Raw genomic sequence first — 17,408 nt, 5'->3', positions numbered from 1 at the left:
CATCAATTCAAAAGGTTTAGGACCATTCAAGCAATTTCAGCAGGTACAACCTTCATACCTAGTCACACAAGAAACAAACATCATTAAATGGTTTAGGACCACTCAAGAAATTACAGCACTTACATCGTTTCCATGAAACTAACACAAAAAATGGTGAAATCTGAATAGCTTACATTACCCTGCCTACAAGTGTATCCATTCTGTACAACCTTGTCCAGCAAAACAACTATGTCCCTGCAGTTGGCAGTGCCGCCATGAATGAGTTGTAAGATGATTCCAGGTCGAAGTGCAGCTGCCGAGCCTGCTGCTCAGTAAGCTCATCTGCTGCACCCATTTTCGATAACCTGGCAATCCAATCCCGCATCTCTGTCTTCCCCTCAAAATTATGTGGCAATATAGAAAGCTTATTGAGAGAAGCAGAGAGATCAGACAACAGCGGGTGGACCTGATCAACAGCAACCATGTTTAGTTTCAAGGAGTCCATAGCAGTGATAAAATTCTGCACGCATTCAGCCACAATGGCAGCCGATGTAGAATGTGTTGTGGCAGCAGCCGCCCTGTGCTCAACGGTTGCAGGAACACCAGATGTCACGAGGCGGTTTATGGCTGCAGGACAATCCATCTTGTAAGTATCGTGAAACCTCTCAATGCTAGGCACAATGTCTTTCAACGTGGAAGACAGCGTTTTGAAATGGGCGATCAACTTTTGGCATTCAACCTCATACTCCGCTGGAGATATCACGTCCCGCACATAAGCTTTCTCAAGCTTCTCGGTTGCCTTTATAATCGCAAAGAGCTCAGCGAAATTGTCATACATCTCCCTTTCGCGCTTGTCGTTCCATAGCTTAACCTCCATATAGTATAGATATGTATGTCAATATCGGACTGGAGAAGAGAACGGGACACGCGCAAAAAGAAGCACACTTTTACCACTGCAAGCTCAAAAACCAAACATCAGATTCTTAATCCTCAATACAATGCCAATTATTCCCAGAAGAATAGAATTACACGCTCGAAACAGTAGGAAGAAATCCCCAATTTGCAGGTGGCAACTTAAAAATAAACGAATAAACAGGGGCAGGTTTCTACAAATTTAAAATTCGTTACAATTTATATCAGATCAATGAAAAAATACTGTGCACTCAAAACCTATAGTATTAAAGAGGTCAGTAAATTCCGAAACCCTATATTCATCGCAAGGATGGAGCTTCATAGCCCCGGATTCATCTAGGATCGAGGAAAAAACAAATCATCGCCCAGAAGCGACATAATACTCTTCCACAAGACTAATTAAAATATAAACAGATCAAATTCATCTCAGAACGTAGGTTACACCGGAAGAGCCATAACAAAGAAAGAAATCCAACAAATTAAAATCTAGAGAGAGATAAAAGAACTTACAGGGAAAGAAACGCGGTTTGAATTATGGGAAGAGTGTTGCAGATGGGAGGGCAGGTTGTATGCCAGTCTGAGATTGCGTGTGGGTTTTAATCATTAGTATTTCAGAATAAATTATTCATAGTCGTCTTCCTTCTTTTGCTTCTACTTCGTTTTTCGCTGTTGTACTAAAATAGCTATTCATAAATTGCCGGTCGAAAAATCGTGATTCAAAATTGTCAGTCGAGACTCGAGAAACGCTAGTCCACAGTGGGCCACGGACTAGCCATGCGCAAGTAATAGGCTAGCCAAAAACTCTTCCTACAATATCACTATGGACTTCCCACATATTAGTCATATGCAAACCAAACAACAACCCAGCAATAGGCTAATCAACGCCCTAGCCTAGCAAATAAATTGACAAATATGATTAATTCATTTTAATTGTTGGTGTTTATCAAATATTAAAAAAAATGAAGTGCAATGAGTTGTAAATATAAAATATAAATAAAAAAATTTAAAAAAATTAAAAATCGGATAGCCTACGCGGCCAGCGATGGGCTAGCAATCGACTAACGCCTATTGTCCGTGAATGACCGCTCGCCCGTCTTCCAGACGTCCGTCGCGTTAGTCAAACGCAATAGCGAATGTCCGCCACACCCTTCCCGCTAGCCTATGGCTAGTCCGTGCTGACGTCCCTTATTGTGAATGCTAATAGTCAGCATGGGCAAGATGTTGAAATTGCAATCAATGCATTATCTACAAAGGTACTCCATCTGTTCCTCTATAGCTAAATTGTACTCCCTCCGTCCCCTAATAGGAGTCGCTCTTTGACCGGGCACGAGTTTTAAAAAATGTAGAGAAAAGTTGGTTGAAAAAGTTAGTGGAATGTGGGACCCACATTTTTATATTGGTTTTATAATAAAATATGAGTGGAGTGAGTTAGTGGAATGTGAGACCTACTACCATTTATGGTAAAAATGAAGAGTGACTCCTAATGGGGGACAACCCAAAATGGAAATTAGCGACTCTTATTCGGAGGCGGATGGAGTAATTCTTTTTAGATTGTCTCACTGTGGCTGAGCCATTTTTACTTTGGCCAAAAGAATATATTTCTCTGCTATTACTTTGATTTCTCTCCATCTCTCTACATTTTTCTTTTTCTGTTTTATTCTCTCTTTACTTAACTCACTTTTTAACACAATTTTTAAAATCTCATGCAAAAAAAGAAACTTCTTTATTACAGATGTACGGATGGAGTAATATTGATTATAGCCAGCCCGGGCAAAACGGGTACAAGCGGATACCCACACCCAACTTCGCCCTCATGGCCTCATTATCTCACTTGATACTTTTCCCATGAACAAATCGGGTATGCCTGATGCCTATGTTGGATATTAATCCCAGCACCCAATGCTTGTGGTATCCTCACCCAATTGTAGTTCAATAAAATTGATTAAAAAACATCTTCAATCTGTCAAAAAAAACATGTAGTTGGAATCTGATTGTGTGTCAGTCGTCAAATAGGCTGCGGTTGGTGAGGTGTGGCGTCGAGCGGGAGGCGGTGACAGCGAGCCGTCTACGAGTGAGCGCAATGGGAGAGGTCGACCTTCAATGCTTGGCGTTGAGCAAAGAGAGGTTGTCGTCCGGTGGTGATGAGTGAATGCGGATGAAACAATAGGGTTTGCCAACTCATTTGTGTAAAATTAAAAAGTGAGGTGAAATTGAAATTACAAAACCTTAATCTATTTATTTGTCAACTCATTTTGTAATTAATTGTCTCTTTCGAGTACAAACGATATCTGACAATCACCAAAAGGCACTACCCCATACCCGCCCCGTTTCCGATTTTGTCAACTAGCGAATACCCGATACCTGTCAACTATCGGCTATTGGGTCGGGAAATACCCCATTCTCGCTATCCGTTTTGCTAGGCCTAATTATTGATATTATTTTTCTTATTTGGATCATTTGATGTATTATCAATTCCTACTAATAATGTTGAATCAGTTTTGATTAAATCAACCAGATCCACTCTTAAAGTGTGTGGATTGTGTGGTTAATTAGCTTTTTCTATCCGGTCCAAACCGTAAATATCACCGATCTAACCATATTTATACACACTAATATACACCGCATAATATGTTTGGTCTTATTTTTTCTTTCTTGAATAAAATTATGATTCATGAAATAATTGTTCCTTCAAGTATAATTGAAAGTATAAAATATTACGGGTCTTGGGCTCGTGGACAACCTAATATATTTAAAGCATCCACATTGGTGCTCGATGCTAAGAGCAGGCCCGTACCGACGGTGCGACGAGTACCCTGCTTGCCGTTGTGCTCTTGCCGACGGCACGGCCCTGCTCTTAGCATCGAGCACCACCGTACCGAAGAGCAGGTTGACGTGGCGGGCTCTAATTTGCCAATAGCAATGCCGTTGGATATTTTCTTTTTTCTTTTTTTTTGAAAAATATATAAAAATCAGATTTAAATTAATATATATATATATATATAGGGTTTTAATCTATAAAAAAATCCCTCTAAGTAACAACATACAGCCCAAATATCAACCATCAGATTTAGTAATTAAGGGCCACGATTTAGTCTATAATTCATTTCGCTTGTGTCATGACAAATGAAATTTCGGTCATAAGAAGGGCATTTTCGGTACAACAAATAAGTGGAACCGTCAACTGCCGTTTTAGTGGGCGGATTTTATGGGATTTATTAATATTGACAACAAAATGCATTTTCATTTCCTACGCTAGATATAAGGTGAGAGAGAGAAAAAGTTTATCATTTCTTCAAAGCAAACAACACAAAATCATTCACTCCTAAACCAAAAAACCCTATAAATTTATTTCACACGCTTCAGCGAAATCGGCGATATCTCTCAACAGCGACGCTTCTTTAGCGCCGACGACCACTCGCTCTGCCGGAGCAGGGATCGTGGACCATAAAGGTTAATAAAACTTTCTAATAACTTCTATTTTTATTTTTTGGGTCAAAATTGATTCACGATTTCTGGCATTTTTATTCGCTATCCACAAGTTCATGAAAGGATGAAGGTGAGCAAGAAAGAAGCACAAAACCAACCTCCGAAAAATGGTATTTGGCTGCCTAGATTTGGGTCATTTCGGTGTCAATTGTTTGGATTTTTAAATTTTGTCCTAATTTTCTAACCTTGGTTGTGTTTCGAATAGCCGCTCAATCTGGTTGGCGAACTTTGAAGAACAATTCCGAGGGAATCATTGATGGCAAAGGCGAGGCCTAAGCAAATATGAATGGTTCTGAAAAAGGTACTTACCGAGATGTCTTTTTCAGTAATGGAGAAATGTGAACTGAACTTTAATATTTTTTGTTGAAAATGGGTAACATGACCTTAAATGTGGGTTTAGTTAAATTTTTGGAAAAATAATTTTTATTAATAACTGCTGGCATTTAATCTACAGCACAATCGGAAACGAAATGGCAACACCAGAAATTGGAAAGGAATCTACTAAGGCTCCCACAATTGATGGATCCAATGCTTTAAAAGGTAATAGATTTCCAGAAAAAACTAAGAATGTCTCTTAGAATTTCATTTCATATACCAGAAATGTATTAGGTCATATATGTAACAGTTTTGTGTCATGTTTACAAATTATTATTGTTTCTATAAGTTGCATTCAATCTGGAATCACCTAAAATAAATGTAATGGTCACTGATTAGCATTGGAATAGTTTTATGGGTTATGTAGTAACAATATATGAATTAGGTCATGTTTGTATCACTTTTATGTCATAAGTGAAATATATGAATTAGGTCATGTTTGTATCACTTTTATGTCATAAGTGACTACAGTGATTATTTTCTTAGATGGAAGTCAACATGGGTGAGAAGCCATTGGAATTGTGGACTATCGACTACATATAAGGGTGTGCTTCAGTATTTAAGAGCTAAAAACTATTGTGTTGAAGTTGACCGAAAATAATCACAGCTCCATTTCCAATAAAACATCGACAGCCAAACATTATGCAACAGACAACAAGAAGATGAAGATCGACGTTAAAAAGATGATAGCAAGCTACAGAGCTTCTGTAATGGCCACGTCATAAATTTTGGATTTAAAGTATGTTTCATTGATATAATTATGTGCGTATTTAACGTATGGATTTTCAAACATTTTATTTTTATCAAAGGGTGATACTTTAAAATGACATTGGATTTTATTGTTTCTTCAAATTAGATTTTAATATGAATTATTTTTCTGACTCTATGACCAAGGTAAATTATGATGGTTGTTTGATCTCTTCTGAAAAGTAAAAACACAGTATAAGATGACTCTATGTCATACTTCATACATGTTAGAGTCATTTTGAGCAAAAAAGATAAAAATAAAATTATTAATTTGTTGCGGGAATTTTTGTACTGTAACTAAGCAACTTGTGAGAAAAAATTGATTAAGTAAATTAGCAGTTCATGTCATAATATATGCAGGTAAGAGTCATTATGAGCATAATTAGGCAAAAAAATAATAGTATCTGAGAATTCATACATTGAGTCATAATAAATGAATATTTGGGTCATAGCATCATATGGTTAATATGTGTCATAATAAATAAACATTAGGGTCATTATATAACACTGAGGAGTACAAATCTGATTGAAATGTTCGTATCAAACAAACTGAAGTAAAATACATGATTATTCTCGTGTTTTTGACATATTAAAAAACCCAATATTAATACGGCCGAAGATTACACAAACAATAACCCAAACATCATCCATTCTTTGGGTCATACTAAACGAATATTTGGGTCATGTCAACTTATGGGTAAATTGGGTCATAATAATCCGATATTCGAGTCATTACATAAAACTACCGAGTACTAGGATGCCTAATACAAATCTGAACGAAGGGAGTTTCAAACAACCTGACAATGCAAATAAAATGGAGTCCAATAAAAAACTTAAACTGACGTTACTTCAATAAAGAGAATACATGGTATCAAACTTCAGAATTTCTTCTAGACCGCCGCTTTTCTTTCTCTTTAATTTATCGCAATTCCCAACAAAGCCCAGCAGAAAGGACGAAAACTGTAACGAAAATAATTAAAAACATAACCTATATTCTCTAAAACATCATCGGAGGATGATTAATTGTAACCAAGCGAAGTAGTATGCGTTAAGGTTTCCATTAAGAAAGTGAATTTAACAGATTTACAGAAATCTATGGGAAAAAAACCAACAAATGTAAGTTACGAAATCATGAAACATAATTAGAGGAAATTAAGAAAGTGAATTTACAGGTTTAATAATGATAACGACTGAGGAAGTTAATTACAAAATGAGAGAATGATAAGAACAGAAATTACCGATGAAAGAAACGCCGACGGAGTGTACAACGATATTAACAACACTGATTAATCAGAAAACTAATTGATTGAATATAATAAATCTTCATGAAAAGAAGTATACTGGAATATTAATGGGAGATTGGCTGAAGAAGATGGAAAATACGCAGGAGTTGAAGATGATGAATGTTAACTCCAAAATCACGCTAACATTTGTTAATGGAAGAGAAAGGTGCATGATTATAGGGATTGCAATAACAGTCGGATGGAAGAGAATGACATTAGTAACCCCTTAGTATTTGAAGTGATTAAAATAATAATACTTGAAAAATAATTAAAGCCATAAGATCTTCTAATCATAAGATTAACTCACCTAATCCAATGGTCTAAATGCGGTCTGTATTTCTTGATTTAATGGGATACTTGTTTTGATCAAAATCCTATATATATATATATATATATATTCTAACTTTCAATAAAATATATCCGTTTTTCATTTTTAATTTATTTTTCAGTATTTTTACCCCAAAATTCACATTTTCATCTATAAATACCCATATTTTAACACATAAAATTACACCACAGTACACCAAACAATTCTCTCATCAATATACTTCTCTCTAAATTCTCACTCTTTCTCGCTTGCAAAAATGTCCGGCTCCGGCGATCACCCCTCCAACTCTCGCGGATGGAACCACGAATGGTTCTGCAGGGAGCGGCACGAGCGAGGTCGACATCATCACGGCCGCCATGTCGACCTACCAATCAATGCATTACAAACCATTCAAGCATCTCAACACTTGGCAGGAGGTGCGTCTTCATCCGAAGTATAAGGGAGACGTTTGATCCTCCTCCAGCTCATCCAGCAAACGGTCGAGGACGTTATCCCTATCCCACGCCGGCGAGGACGAGGTGGCAAGCCGACGCCGGCCGCGAGGAAGGAAACAACCGATGGCCAGCCGTCGGCGCGCCGCGACCCAGCCGAACCGCAGGCTCCCGCTCCCTTTGTGCCGCCTCCACCCCCAATAACAGTTTGCAGGTCATTTTGTATCAAGCCACTAAAGCCGATGCGTCTCGGATGACTCCCGAGCAATTTGATGCGCATCATGCAATGATACGAGCTCTCCGAAAACAGTTGGGGATACCGCCATCGGACTAATCTTCTTTAAATTTCCACGAATGTATTTTTTAGGATTTAATTATATAATTTTTAATTTGTAAGATTTTAATTATGTAATTTTTAATTTTTAGGATTTTAAGCGTGTGATTTTTAATTTTTAGAATTTTAATTATGTAATTTTTATTTTTTTGTAATTTGTAATAGTAGTTCGGGTATTTTTAATGCATTTTTATATTGTGGAAATGTTTTTGTTTAAATTAAATAATAGAATGATGAGACCCTTGAATATTCTCTTGTGGAAGAATATAAATGTTGGTGTTGTGCTCTTGTAAAAGAGGAGAGAGTAAAAATGAATAAATGTGAGTCTGGAATCACATCCATACTCTTATCTAAGAGGCTCCATTCTCTTAGTGATTAAGAAATAGTTGACTACATTAAAAAATATATTGATGTCATTAATACATATCATGTGCAAATTCTCAGTATTCAGAAAACTTGAATTAGTCTCTGGACCAAGTTAAACTGCTGGGCTTTAGTTTTATAAATTTAATTTAAAGATGGTTTTTTTTGCTGGATATTAGCTGTATCTTTGAAATATTATGAAGCCCAAATCCAGAAATTCTGTTATTTTGCGGTTTACATAGTACTCGTACTACTTCACCAGAAACCACACTCTGTAGCTTCCCCAAATTTTCAACTCAAACAACTACGCCAAGTTTATCATAGCAAGTTTCTGCTGGCAGTTTTCCTACAAGTTTCAGTCGGTAATTTCTCAACTCAAGTTTTAAGCCTATTTACACTCTGGAAATTCTGCTATTCATCTCCTTTAATTTTGTCATGAACAAGAACCTCATCACTCAAAAATCATATTATCTTGCAGTAAATCAATAACCACAGCAACCTATATTCTCAATCAATTTTGATGTGCAATTTCACTCAGATAAAATTCCATCTAGTTGTTTTGGCATAATCACATTCACCAAAACCATTTCACTTATATTTCCATGATCTGCCTACACTAGTTTTATGTATAGAAAAGAAAATTTTAAACAATAATAACATATGATATATAGATTGAAAAGAATTAGATTTTAGAGAGAGAAAAAAGGTATGGATTTTTTTATCCTTTTTGTTGTTGACTGAATTTGGACCCTGGGGATTTGGGGAGGAATGGCGCCAGGAGAGCTGGCTTTGGGGGGGAATTATAGGCTGTTGTCCAAGTTAGAGGCGAGAGGGGTGGCGCTGTGGCTGGTTGTGTCCGAGAAGAGGGCAGCGGTTGTATGTTGTTTCACTGGAATTTTCAAGGAAGTAGATGTGCTTTTTCCGTTGTAATGGTGTTCGGCGGAGGTGGTGGTTGAACAGAAAATTTCCTGGGCAATCTATCAGAGAAGAAGAAGTTTGAGAGGAAGAATTTTCAGTTTTGTTAATGGGGAGGGAGACACAATCTGCAGAGTTGGGAGAGTTGGGACTTTCTTGGTGAGCAATATTGAGCTGGAAGTGTTGATTACAGTTCGGCCCAAATTTTGGAGTTGATTTAATTTGAAAAGCGTTTCGCTGTTGCGTCTTAGTAAATAAAAGAATAAAAAGATCACCTGGACCAGAATGAAGAAAATGAATAAGAATTTCTTTATGTTTTCAAAAATTCTGTTACATTCTTAGAAGTTTACCTTATGATAGGAAGTGTTTGATGAATCAAGAATGACGCTAGATGTTTAAGTAAATTAATTCTTTTAAGTCCAATTAAGTTAAAAGGGTTCTATGGTGCATACATCTGCAATGAGTGTGGATGGAACTTCGGTGCGCCCCTCTGCCACCTTAATATAAATGAGATTTTCTTGAGAATGAATGAGACGTTAAAAAAATAAATGAAATTACACTTACAAAGCAGGATTAATATTAATTGGATATATGAGATTTCAAATGAAACTTAAAAAATGAAATTATGCACACAAAGTAGAAGCTGAAACTTTTGTTAGCTATTGGTTTCATCAATTTGTGAGCTGGTTGGGTGACTTGGGTCTGTGTACAGAGCTTCATTGTACGCATGCATGCAGCATGAGAGTCTTTGCGATTTAAATATTCCTAGTTTAGGTAGCTACTGCCTTACAAGTTGTTCTTCTGCTTTGACATAATTAGTGCGGTGTGATTAAGATCATAAGTTGATTTTGTTTGCTTGACTTAGCTCTCAGTTCAAGTTGTGGAATTGAGATCGAATTTCATGTACAATGTCATTAATATTGTGTTATAGATTGTGTTGCAAGTGGAGAGACATGGAGTGGTGTGTGTCAATGCCTAAAATTGAACTTCACGCGCATCTCAATGGCTCAATAAGAGACTCCACATTGCTGTACGCCGAACTCTCAAATCTCGCTGTTTCATTTCACTCATTTTCTGCTAATACTACTGAATCTACATTCTCCTGGTATTTAAATAATCTTTGACCTGTTTTTTCTTTTAAACGGAAAATCATCATGTGCAGGGAGCTTGCTAGGGAACTAGGGGAGAAGGGTTCTATCGTTTTCTCAGATGTCGAGCATGTTATTCTGAAAAGTCTGGCAATCCTCTTCTGTTATAATCATGTTCAGTTTCATATTACTCGACTTTTTTTAAAATCATCAAGTAAATTCTCGTTTAGTTTTAATCCCAATAGTTGCAAGTTTAGATTAAGACCTCCTTTTGTTTGGCATTGATGGATTAAGGCAAGATGAACATAAAATTTTGATGTTGACCTAGAAGTGAATTGAACGTTGTGTGTTTCCAGGCGATCGAGCTCTGAATGAAGTATTCAAGATGTTTGATTTGATTCATATTATTACAACAGACCACAAAACTGTTGCTAGGATAACAAAAGAGGTGGGAGTGCACAAACTTTTCAGGTGGCTATTGTTCTGTATCCCACGCTTTTCACCCTCTTATTTCAACTTCATGTGGACAGGTTATTGAGGATTTTGCTGCAGACAATGTCGTCTATCTGGAATTAAGAACGACTCCGAAGGTATATCTTATATTGCTTGAAGACTTCTTGATACATTCCTGAGTAAGATAGTCTTGTTATTATGCAGTGGCCGATTTAGGGGGCATGTGGGGGCGGCCGACCCCCGACCGTCCGGAGAGTCTAATTGTTTTTGCCAGTGTATTATTTTAAATTTACAATTCTGACACTTTTGAAATGCAGAGGAATGATTCTAAAGCTATGAGCAAGCGCTCATACGTGGAAGCAGTTCTAGAGGGGATAAGATCTGTCAATTCAGTTGAGGTAGATCTTTCTGGTGAACTGAAGACAGATGCTTTTGCGCATTCTCATTCCGTGGATGGTTTACGCAATGGCATTGGAAGCAAGAAGATATATGTGAGGCTACTTCTAAGTATTGACAGTCATGAGACAACTGAAGCTGCTATGGAAACTGTAAGCTAGTCTATGACCAGAAGAAGCTCCAGGTTTTAAATTGTTTGGATCTAGAGACCTTATGGTATGTTACCTATTTTTGAAGGTGGAGCTTGCGGTGGAACTGAAAGATTTTGGGGTAGTGGGCATAGATCTTTGTGGCAACCCTAATGTTGGTCAATGGTAGCTTACACTACTTGTCATACATGATACACCAACACTCTGTTTGCGTGGAGATGATGAATATCTGATTCTTCTTTGTATAGGCTGACGTTTTTACCAGCATTAGAATTTGCTAAAAAGCAAGGCCTTCCAATACCCTACATTGTGGAGAGGTGTATTTGATCTATCCCTTCTATAATTTCATTTCTCATGGTGCCAAAATTGTTGTTATTCTAAGCATTTTTTCTACAACCTAGTGTTTATAGGTACCCAATCCGGTTGAAATTCGTGCAATGCTAGATTTTCTTCCCAAGAGAATCGGGCATGCCTGTTGCCTTGAAGATGAAGACTGGAAGCTTTTGAAAAGACTTGAAATTCCAGTAAAGTTTTCTTTTCTTCTGTGCTTCTCTTTATTTTCTTTCTCCATCATCTTCTTCTAATTTGGTGACTTGTGGCAGCAATTTTTTTGTTGTGGAAGGCATGCTTAATACTATTACTGTACACGATTTATGCTCGTTACAATCACCCCACTCATTTTTTTGTATGTATTCCTAAATTGTTTTAAAAAATGAACATAGATTACAGGGTTATGCTCATTACAAATACCCCAACCATGTTTTAACAATATTGCAAAAATAGTCTTTGAATATAAATATAGATCGCCATTGCCTGTTGCATCATGTGTCGTATTTTCGCTTATTTAATATTTATGCTCCTGATTAACTGTTCATTCCAACTAACAGGTGGAGATTTGTTTGACCTCCAATATTAAAACTGAAACTATTGCTTCTGCGGATGTTCACCACTTTGGTTAGATTCCACAACCCTCTCTTAATATGGTTTAGAGGTTCCATGCTAGTATGTTTTGAATGTTGATAATCTCAAATGTGCTATAATAATTTCCACATTGATGAAAAGAAAAGAAAAAAATGCTAAATACGGAGTTTGTAAGAGCTTAATGTTTCTTGCAGCTGATCTATACAAACCAAACCATCCTCTGATTTTGTGCACTGATGATACTGGGGTCCTCTCCACCAGTCTGTCTGCTGAGTATGCCCTTGCCTCATCTGCCTTTGGTAGGTCTACCATTTTGTATTTTGGGTATGTGAATTTGATTCTACGCCCTGATTTAGCATCATGAATATTTTTTCTGTTTTCTTCTCGTTTTTCTGGTATCAAGGTCTTGGAAAGAGGGAGATGTTTCAGCTTGCGCAAAAAGCCGTAGACTTCATTTTCGCAAGTGGGAGAGTAAAGGAAGATTTGAAGGCAATATTTGCCTCAGCTCACACCAAACTCAACTTGTAATCTGCTCAGTGAATTGAACTCTCTTAAACAAACAATTTGTTTAGCTAATGTTGTAGGTTACCTGTGTGCAAAATGAGCAAAGTTTTAACCGCTCCATGTCTAATAGTATTATGTTATGCACTGCAAGGGGAAGATTTAATGATTACAAATTAAACTAGGCCATAGTTATCTGGTTCAGATTATTAAATTATCCACTACTTTAACTAAAGTCATTCCCTTCAATTGCACTCTTGAGATATCATCATTTTGAGCACTACCTCTCAAGTGAGATAAGGGCATGTAAATTTATGCTCTTTCGATTTGCATCTTTTTTAGGTGGACAAGGTAAGTGGCAATGCATGCGTATTATGGCCTGATTCTAAACTTAAGAGGGGTGTGCTGTGCTGTGCTGTGCTGATATAACCCCTTGCAATAGCAGCATTATCATTCCATCCTTGCTGTAAAACGGCAGATGATGTAGATGCTTCTGTGTCCAGCAGAAGTCTCATGCTCTCCGATTTAAGTAGATTTGAAGGCAGGAAGACGAGGAGATCGACAAGACCAAAAACCAAGGGCTCAAGCTCAATCGTACACACTTGATCTTTGATCATGAGCGGTGGGAGAGTGCCATTGGAGGTGGGCACGCGAGGCACCATGGGATCACTTGTGAAGAGGGAGATCGACTACTTCAGAAAAGTCGAATTGGAGCGTGCTGAGACCCTCTCTCAAGAGAGGCCTTCTAGATGGGTTGGCTTCAGATTTTCAATGTCGAATTGGAAAAGGAAGGAGAGGAGGAGGAGCAATGGGATCTGCTCCGTCGTTGAAGTTGTTCACGGAGACCGTCTGAATGATATTCCTGGTTTTGGTTATCTGAACCTTAAAGTTGATTCTCAGAGATATGATGTGTAATGTTTGGCTTATATATAGAGTAAGTAGCAAGGATATGTTCATCAATTATATACTATCAGTCATATTTTTAAGTTTCAAATCATGTTTAGTTCAAAGACAAGATAGAAACCCATGTCGAAAAATATAGTGTGTTCACACTAGCCTTCAACCTGGTCTTACATTGGATTCATAGCTGCAATCTTTGATTTAGGTTTCACGAATTAAAAATACCAAAATTTGGAACCTTTTAAGATCGGGGAATTTGAACCCGACGTGAATCGAACACGCAACCTTCTGATCTGGAGTCAGACGCGCTACCATTGCGCCACGGATCCTCGGTGTTAATTCACCATCAAATTTTTACTTATTTACTTATATTAAACATCAATACGCATTTCTTATCTTATTTATCCTATTTCAACTAATATTACTTGTCTTATGTGTGTATATAATGAGACTCTGGAATGCAATTCTCTTTAAACTTGTGTCGAATTAGTCCAAATGTTTTAAAGAAGAGGGAACGTCTTTTTTTATTCCACGAACTCTGTCAAACTATCATTTAGGTCCGTAAACTTTGAAAATAAATTTGAGTTCCGTCAACTATGAGTTACTATCAATTGAATTACTCTTTTTTTATTATTTTCAAGTTTTTCTGGACGAAAATACCATCAATACCTTGAAAGATACATATTTTTAATAAACTTATCACATACTCATATTTTTTATAAATATCTTTACTATATATTTTTGACGAATTTTCTAAATATAATTTGACCTTCAATATTATCACTTAATTTTGTGACATGCAAGAAAAGTTCATTCTTCAATATTTTACAATTAAAGAATTCTAAAATATTTTTGAAATATTTCAGTATCATCGTATTGACATTTTTAATTCACTGTGTTGATAAATTAGCAAGTTAACACTTAAGAAGAGTTAGCAAATGATCACACCCCACACAGAATTATACTATATCAATTCATAAATCTATTAATATCAGTTAATATTATAGATCATACTATCAACTATTAACTTCATATGAGTTTGTTATTTTATGAATATCAGTTTGTTACTCTAAATATGTTTGTGACTAAATATCAGTTGTTGATATGTTTTGTGATACCAACTCATATTAATGTATCAGAAAACTACTATGATTTTCAGTTCTCATTTTAAAAAAAGAGTGAACTGCACCAAATGACCATAACTTTTGCACTTGTTACAACCAGTGACCCTAACAAAAAAAAATAGCACCAGAGGGGCCTAACGTTAAATATAATCACGAATGGAGTTTTTTTAGGCCACTTTTCGGACGAAATGCCCAAATAGCTTGAAGGGCATTTTTGGTAATCTCTAAATTTGGCTGACATATGAATTATGTCACATTTCTGTCAGCAGCTTCTTAAGTGATTTCCTAATAAGTTCTAATACTTCATACGTGATTAAAGTTTTGTCAATATTTATACAAAAAAATTCTTATGTCCCTCTAGTTATATCATGTAGGAAATTCATTGAGAGACAAAAATATGAAAAAGTGAAGCTATTTATGCAATAAAATCCCAATCAATAATACACAGAATAAAAAATATTTCACATTTAATTAAATGATACAATCATTATTTTATTGAAAACATTGACATTTAAAATATTATTTCATTATATATCATCGAAATAATTTGTTACTCTAAGCCTAACTTTAAGATGATTTTTTATGATTGATATTTTATTGATGTAATTTTAATTTAGCTCAAACTGAAATTTTTAACATCATATGAACATTCAATCTTTAGATATAAATTTGCATAGTTCTTGTCATTCATGATAAAATTGAAACGTGAGTAATATTTTGAAAAAAATTCAAGTACGTGATATTAGCTATTTAATCCTTCAAGATTTTTTTATTAATAATAGTATTTGAAATAAGACAATGTAAATTTATAAATTAATACTGCAAAATTAGGATGTTTTCATAATAAATAAAATTGATCCATAAATCAATGTAAATAAAATAAATTACGGGAAATAAAAACACGGAAAAATACCAGAAAATGAGTTTTATAGGAAGAAATGGCCTCATTTTATTATGTTCATATTAATTAATGCAGATAATGATAAATATGTTATTATAAAAAAATTAGAAAGTGTAAATAATGATAACATTTTAATTACGTATTAACTACAAAAACTTACATAAGAAGTTGCTGACAAAAATGTGGCATAAATCACATGTCAGCAATATAATGGAGTGACAAAAATGCCCTTTAGGGCCTGAGGGTGTTTTGGTCCGAAAAACTTCATTCTGATTATATTTAACGTTGGGCCCCTCTGGTGCTATTTTTTTTGTTAGGGGTCACTGGTGCAACTAGTGCAAAAGTTAGGGTCATTTGATGGCAGTTGACTCTTAAAAAAAAATTCTCACTAGAGCCATTCCCTATTACTATAAGATACTCCCTCCCCCTCGATCCACTATTAGGAGTTTCATTTTTTGTCGACACAAAATTTAAGCAAATGTTTTTCATTTCTTTTCGACACAAGTTTTAAGCATTGTTAAAAAAAAGTAGGTGAAAAAGTTAGTAAAATATAAGTCTCACTTATATATAGTATTAGTTTTAAATAAAATGTGAATGAAATGAGTTAGTGGAATGTTAGGGCCCTATTATCAATTATACTAAAAATGAATTAAGACTCATATTCATGGTTAGAATAAATGAAACTACTAATCTTGACGGAGGTAATATGATCTATAATCCTACTCGGGATGGGAAATCTAATTTGATTGTACCATCTAAACTTATTTATAAATACATTGGGATGAAAGACGAATTAATCTACTTAACGCCAATTTTCAAAGATAAATTGAATGCCAAAATGTATTCTAAGAATAGAGATACTAGTAGTAGAATATTGTATTCTTCTCTTCTTTTATTTTCACGGTATTGTTAAATCTAGTTCTCATTAATTTCATATGTTCCATTTTCAAAATAAAATCTCGAAACACCATTGCCTGCACTTTTACTTAATTTTCATCGGCTGAAAGGAAATTAACAAAAATAAGAAAAGTAATATAAGGTTATTTGAAAAAAATGATACTATCATGTACTACTAGTACAATATTTGAAGGGGATAGCCTTACGAATCAAGTTAATTTACTATAAATTGCTATCCACAAAAATTACAAAATTATACATATTCTTAAAGTATAAATGCTGCAAATACTCTATATTTAATTCTCATAATTTTCCTCATTAACTAGTACTACTATTATTTTGTATCGTATTCTTTTCAAAAGAACAACTAAGTCTTAATTATATAGACAAGTTATAATTAAAGAAAAAAATTATATTGACTTAGTCCAAAAATCAATATTTAATGGTGACGTTCGATTATAAAGACCAATTATCAATATTTAATGGTGACGTTCGATTATAAAGACCAATTAAAAATCTATTTTAGTTTGAAATGATTATGACTAATTATCCATATAATATTAAGTCAAATATAAATAAATTATATAATTTTGTAAACCAGACTGCCCAATATATATAATTTCTAAACTGCACAATATATTAAGAGTGAACTACATAAATAGTACCTGATCTTTCACTTTCGCACATAAATGGTACCTGATCTTCACTTTCGCGACATAAATGGTACATGATCTTTATTTTATATCATTTTGGTACATATAAATCACATTTTTGGTACCCTGGTGCAATTTTCACCCAAAAATACCCTCTAAACAAATTCATTTTCCAATTGTGTCATAAAAGGTATTTTGGGCATTGACAAAACTAGTACCAGAAGTGATATTATAATATCTTCTCTCATTCTCCTCACTCTTATACTATTATT

General features: G+C 35.2%; 1 protein-coding gene, 1 long non-coding RNA gene, 1 other non-coding gene and 1 pseudogene across 5 annotated transcripts; 2 read left to right on the top strand and 2 right to left on the bottom strand.

The window, feature by feature from the left end:
* Nucleotides 1–4: 4 nt before the first annotated feature.
* Nucleotides 5–1,531, bottom strand: LOC121791410 (vacuolar protein sorting-associated protein 28 homolog 2-like). 3 transcript variants are annotated; one of them, XR_006048561.1, is made up of 2 exons: nucleotides 174–1,359; nucleotides 5–58 (listed from the first exon to the last, which is right to left on the bottom strand). XR_006048561.1 is itself a non-coding variant. In XM_042189366.1 (2 exons), the coding sequence occupies exon 2, from the start codon at nucleotides 854–856 to the stop codon at nucleotides 227–229; it is 630 nt and encodes a 209-aa protein (XP_042045300.1). In that variant the 5' UTR covers nucleotides 857–932; nucleotides 1,402–1,531; the 3' UTR covers nucleotides 5–226. The 3 variants fall into 3 exon arrangements, 2 of the variants coding, with proteins under 2 accessions (XP_042045300.1, XP_042045301.1); XM_042189366.1 differs by adding an exon at nucleotides 1,402–1,531 and having other exon boundaries at nucleotides 5–932; XM_042189367.1 differs by having other exon boundaries at nucleotides 179–1,359.
* A 2,926-nt stretch (nucleotides 1,532–4,457) lies between these two features.
* LOC121791416 lies at nucleotides 4,458–4,916 on the top strand. Its single transcript, XR_006048563.1, has 3 exons — nucleotides 4,458–4,487; nucleotides 4,583–4,678; nucleotides 4,832–4,916. It is a non-coding gene; the product is annotated as an uncharacterized LOC121791416 (long non-coding RNA).
* Nucleotides 4,917–8,482: 3,566 nt separating this feature from the next.
* LOC121791408 lies at nucleotides 8,483–13,724 on the top strand (annotated as a pseudogene).
* Nucleotides 13,725–13,818: 94 nt separating this feature from the next.
* On the bottom strand, nucleotides 13,819–13,890 carry TRNAW-CCA. The gene has a single exon. It is a non-coding gene; the product is annotated as a tRNA-Trp (tRNA).
* Nucleotides 13,891–17,408: the final 3,518 nt, after the last annotated feature.

Source organism: Salvia splendens, unplaced genomic scaffold (genome assembly GCF_004379255.2).
Source record: "Salvia splendens isolate huo1 unplaced genomic scaffold, SspV2 ctg806, whole genome shotgun sequence".
Classification (NCBI taxonomy): Eukaryota; Viridiplantae; Streptophyta; class Magnoliopsida; order Lamiales; family Lamiaceae; genus Salvia; species Salvia splendens.
Note: the sequence above shows the minus strand (reverse complement) of the source record. Positions and strands in the feature narration are given on the sequence as shown.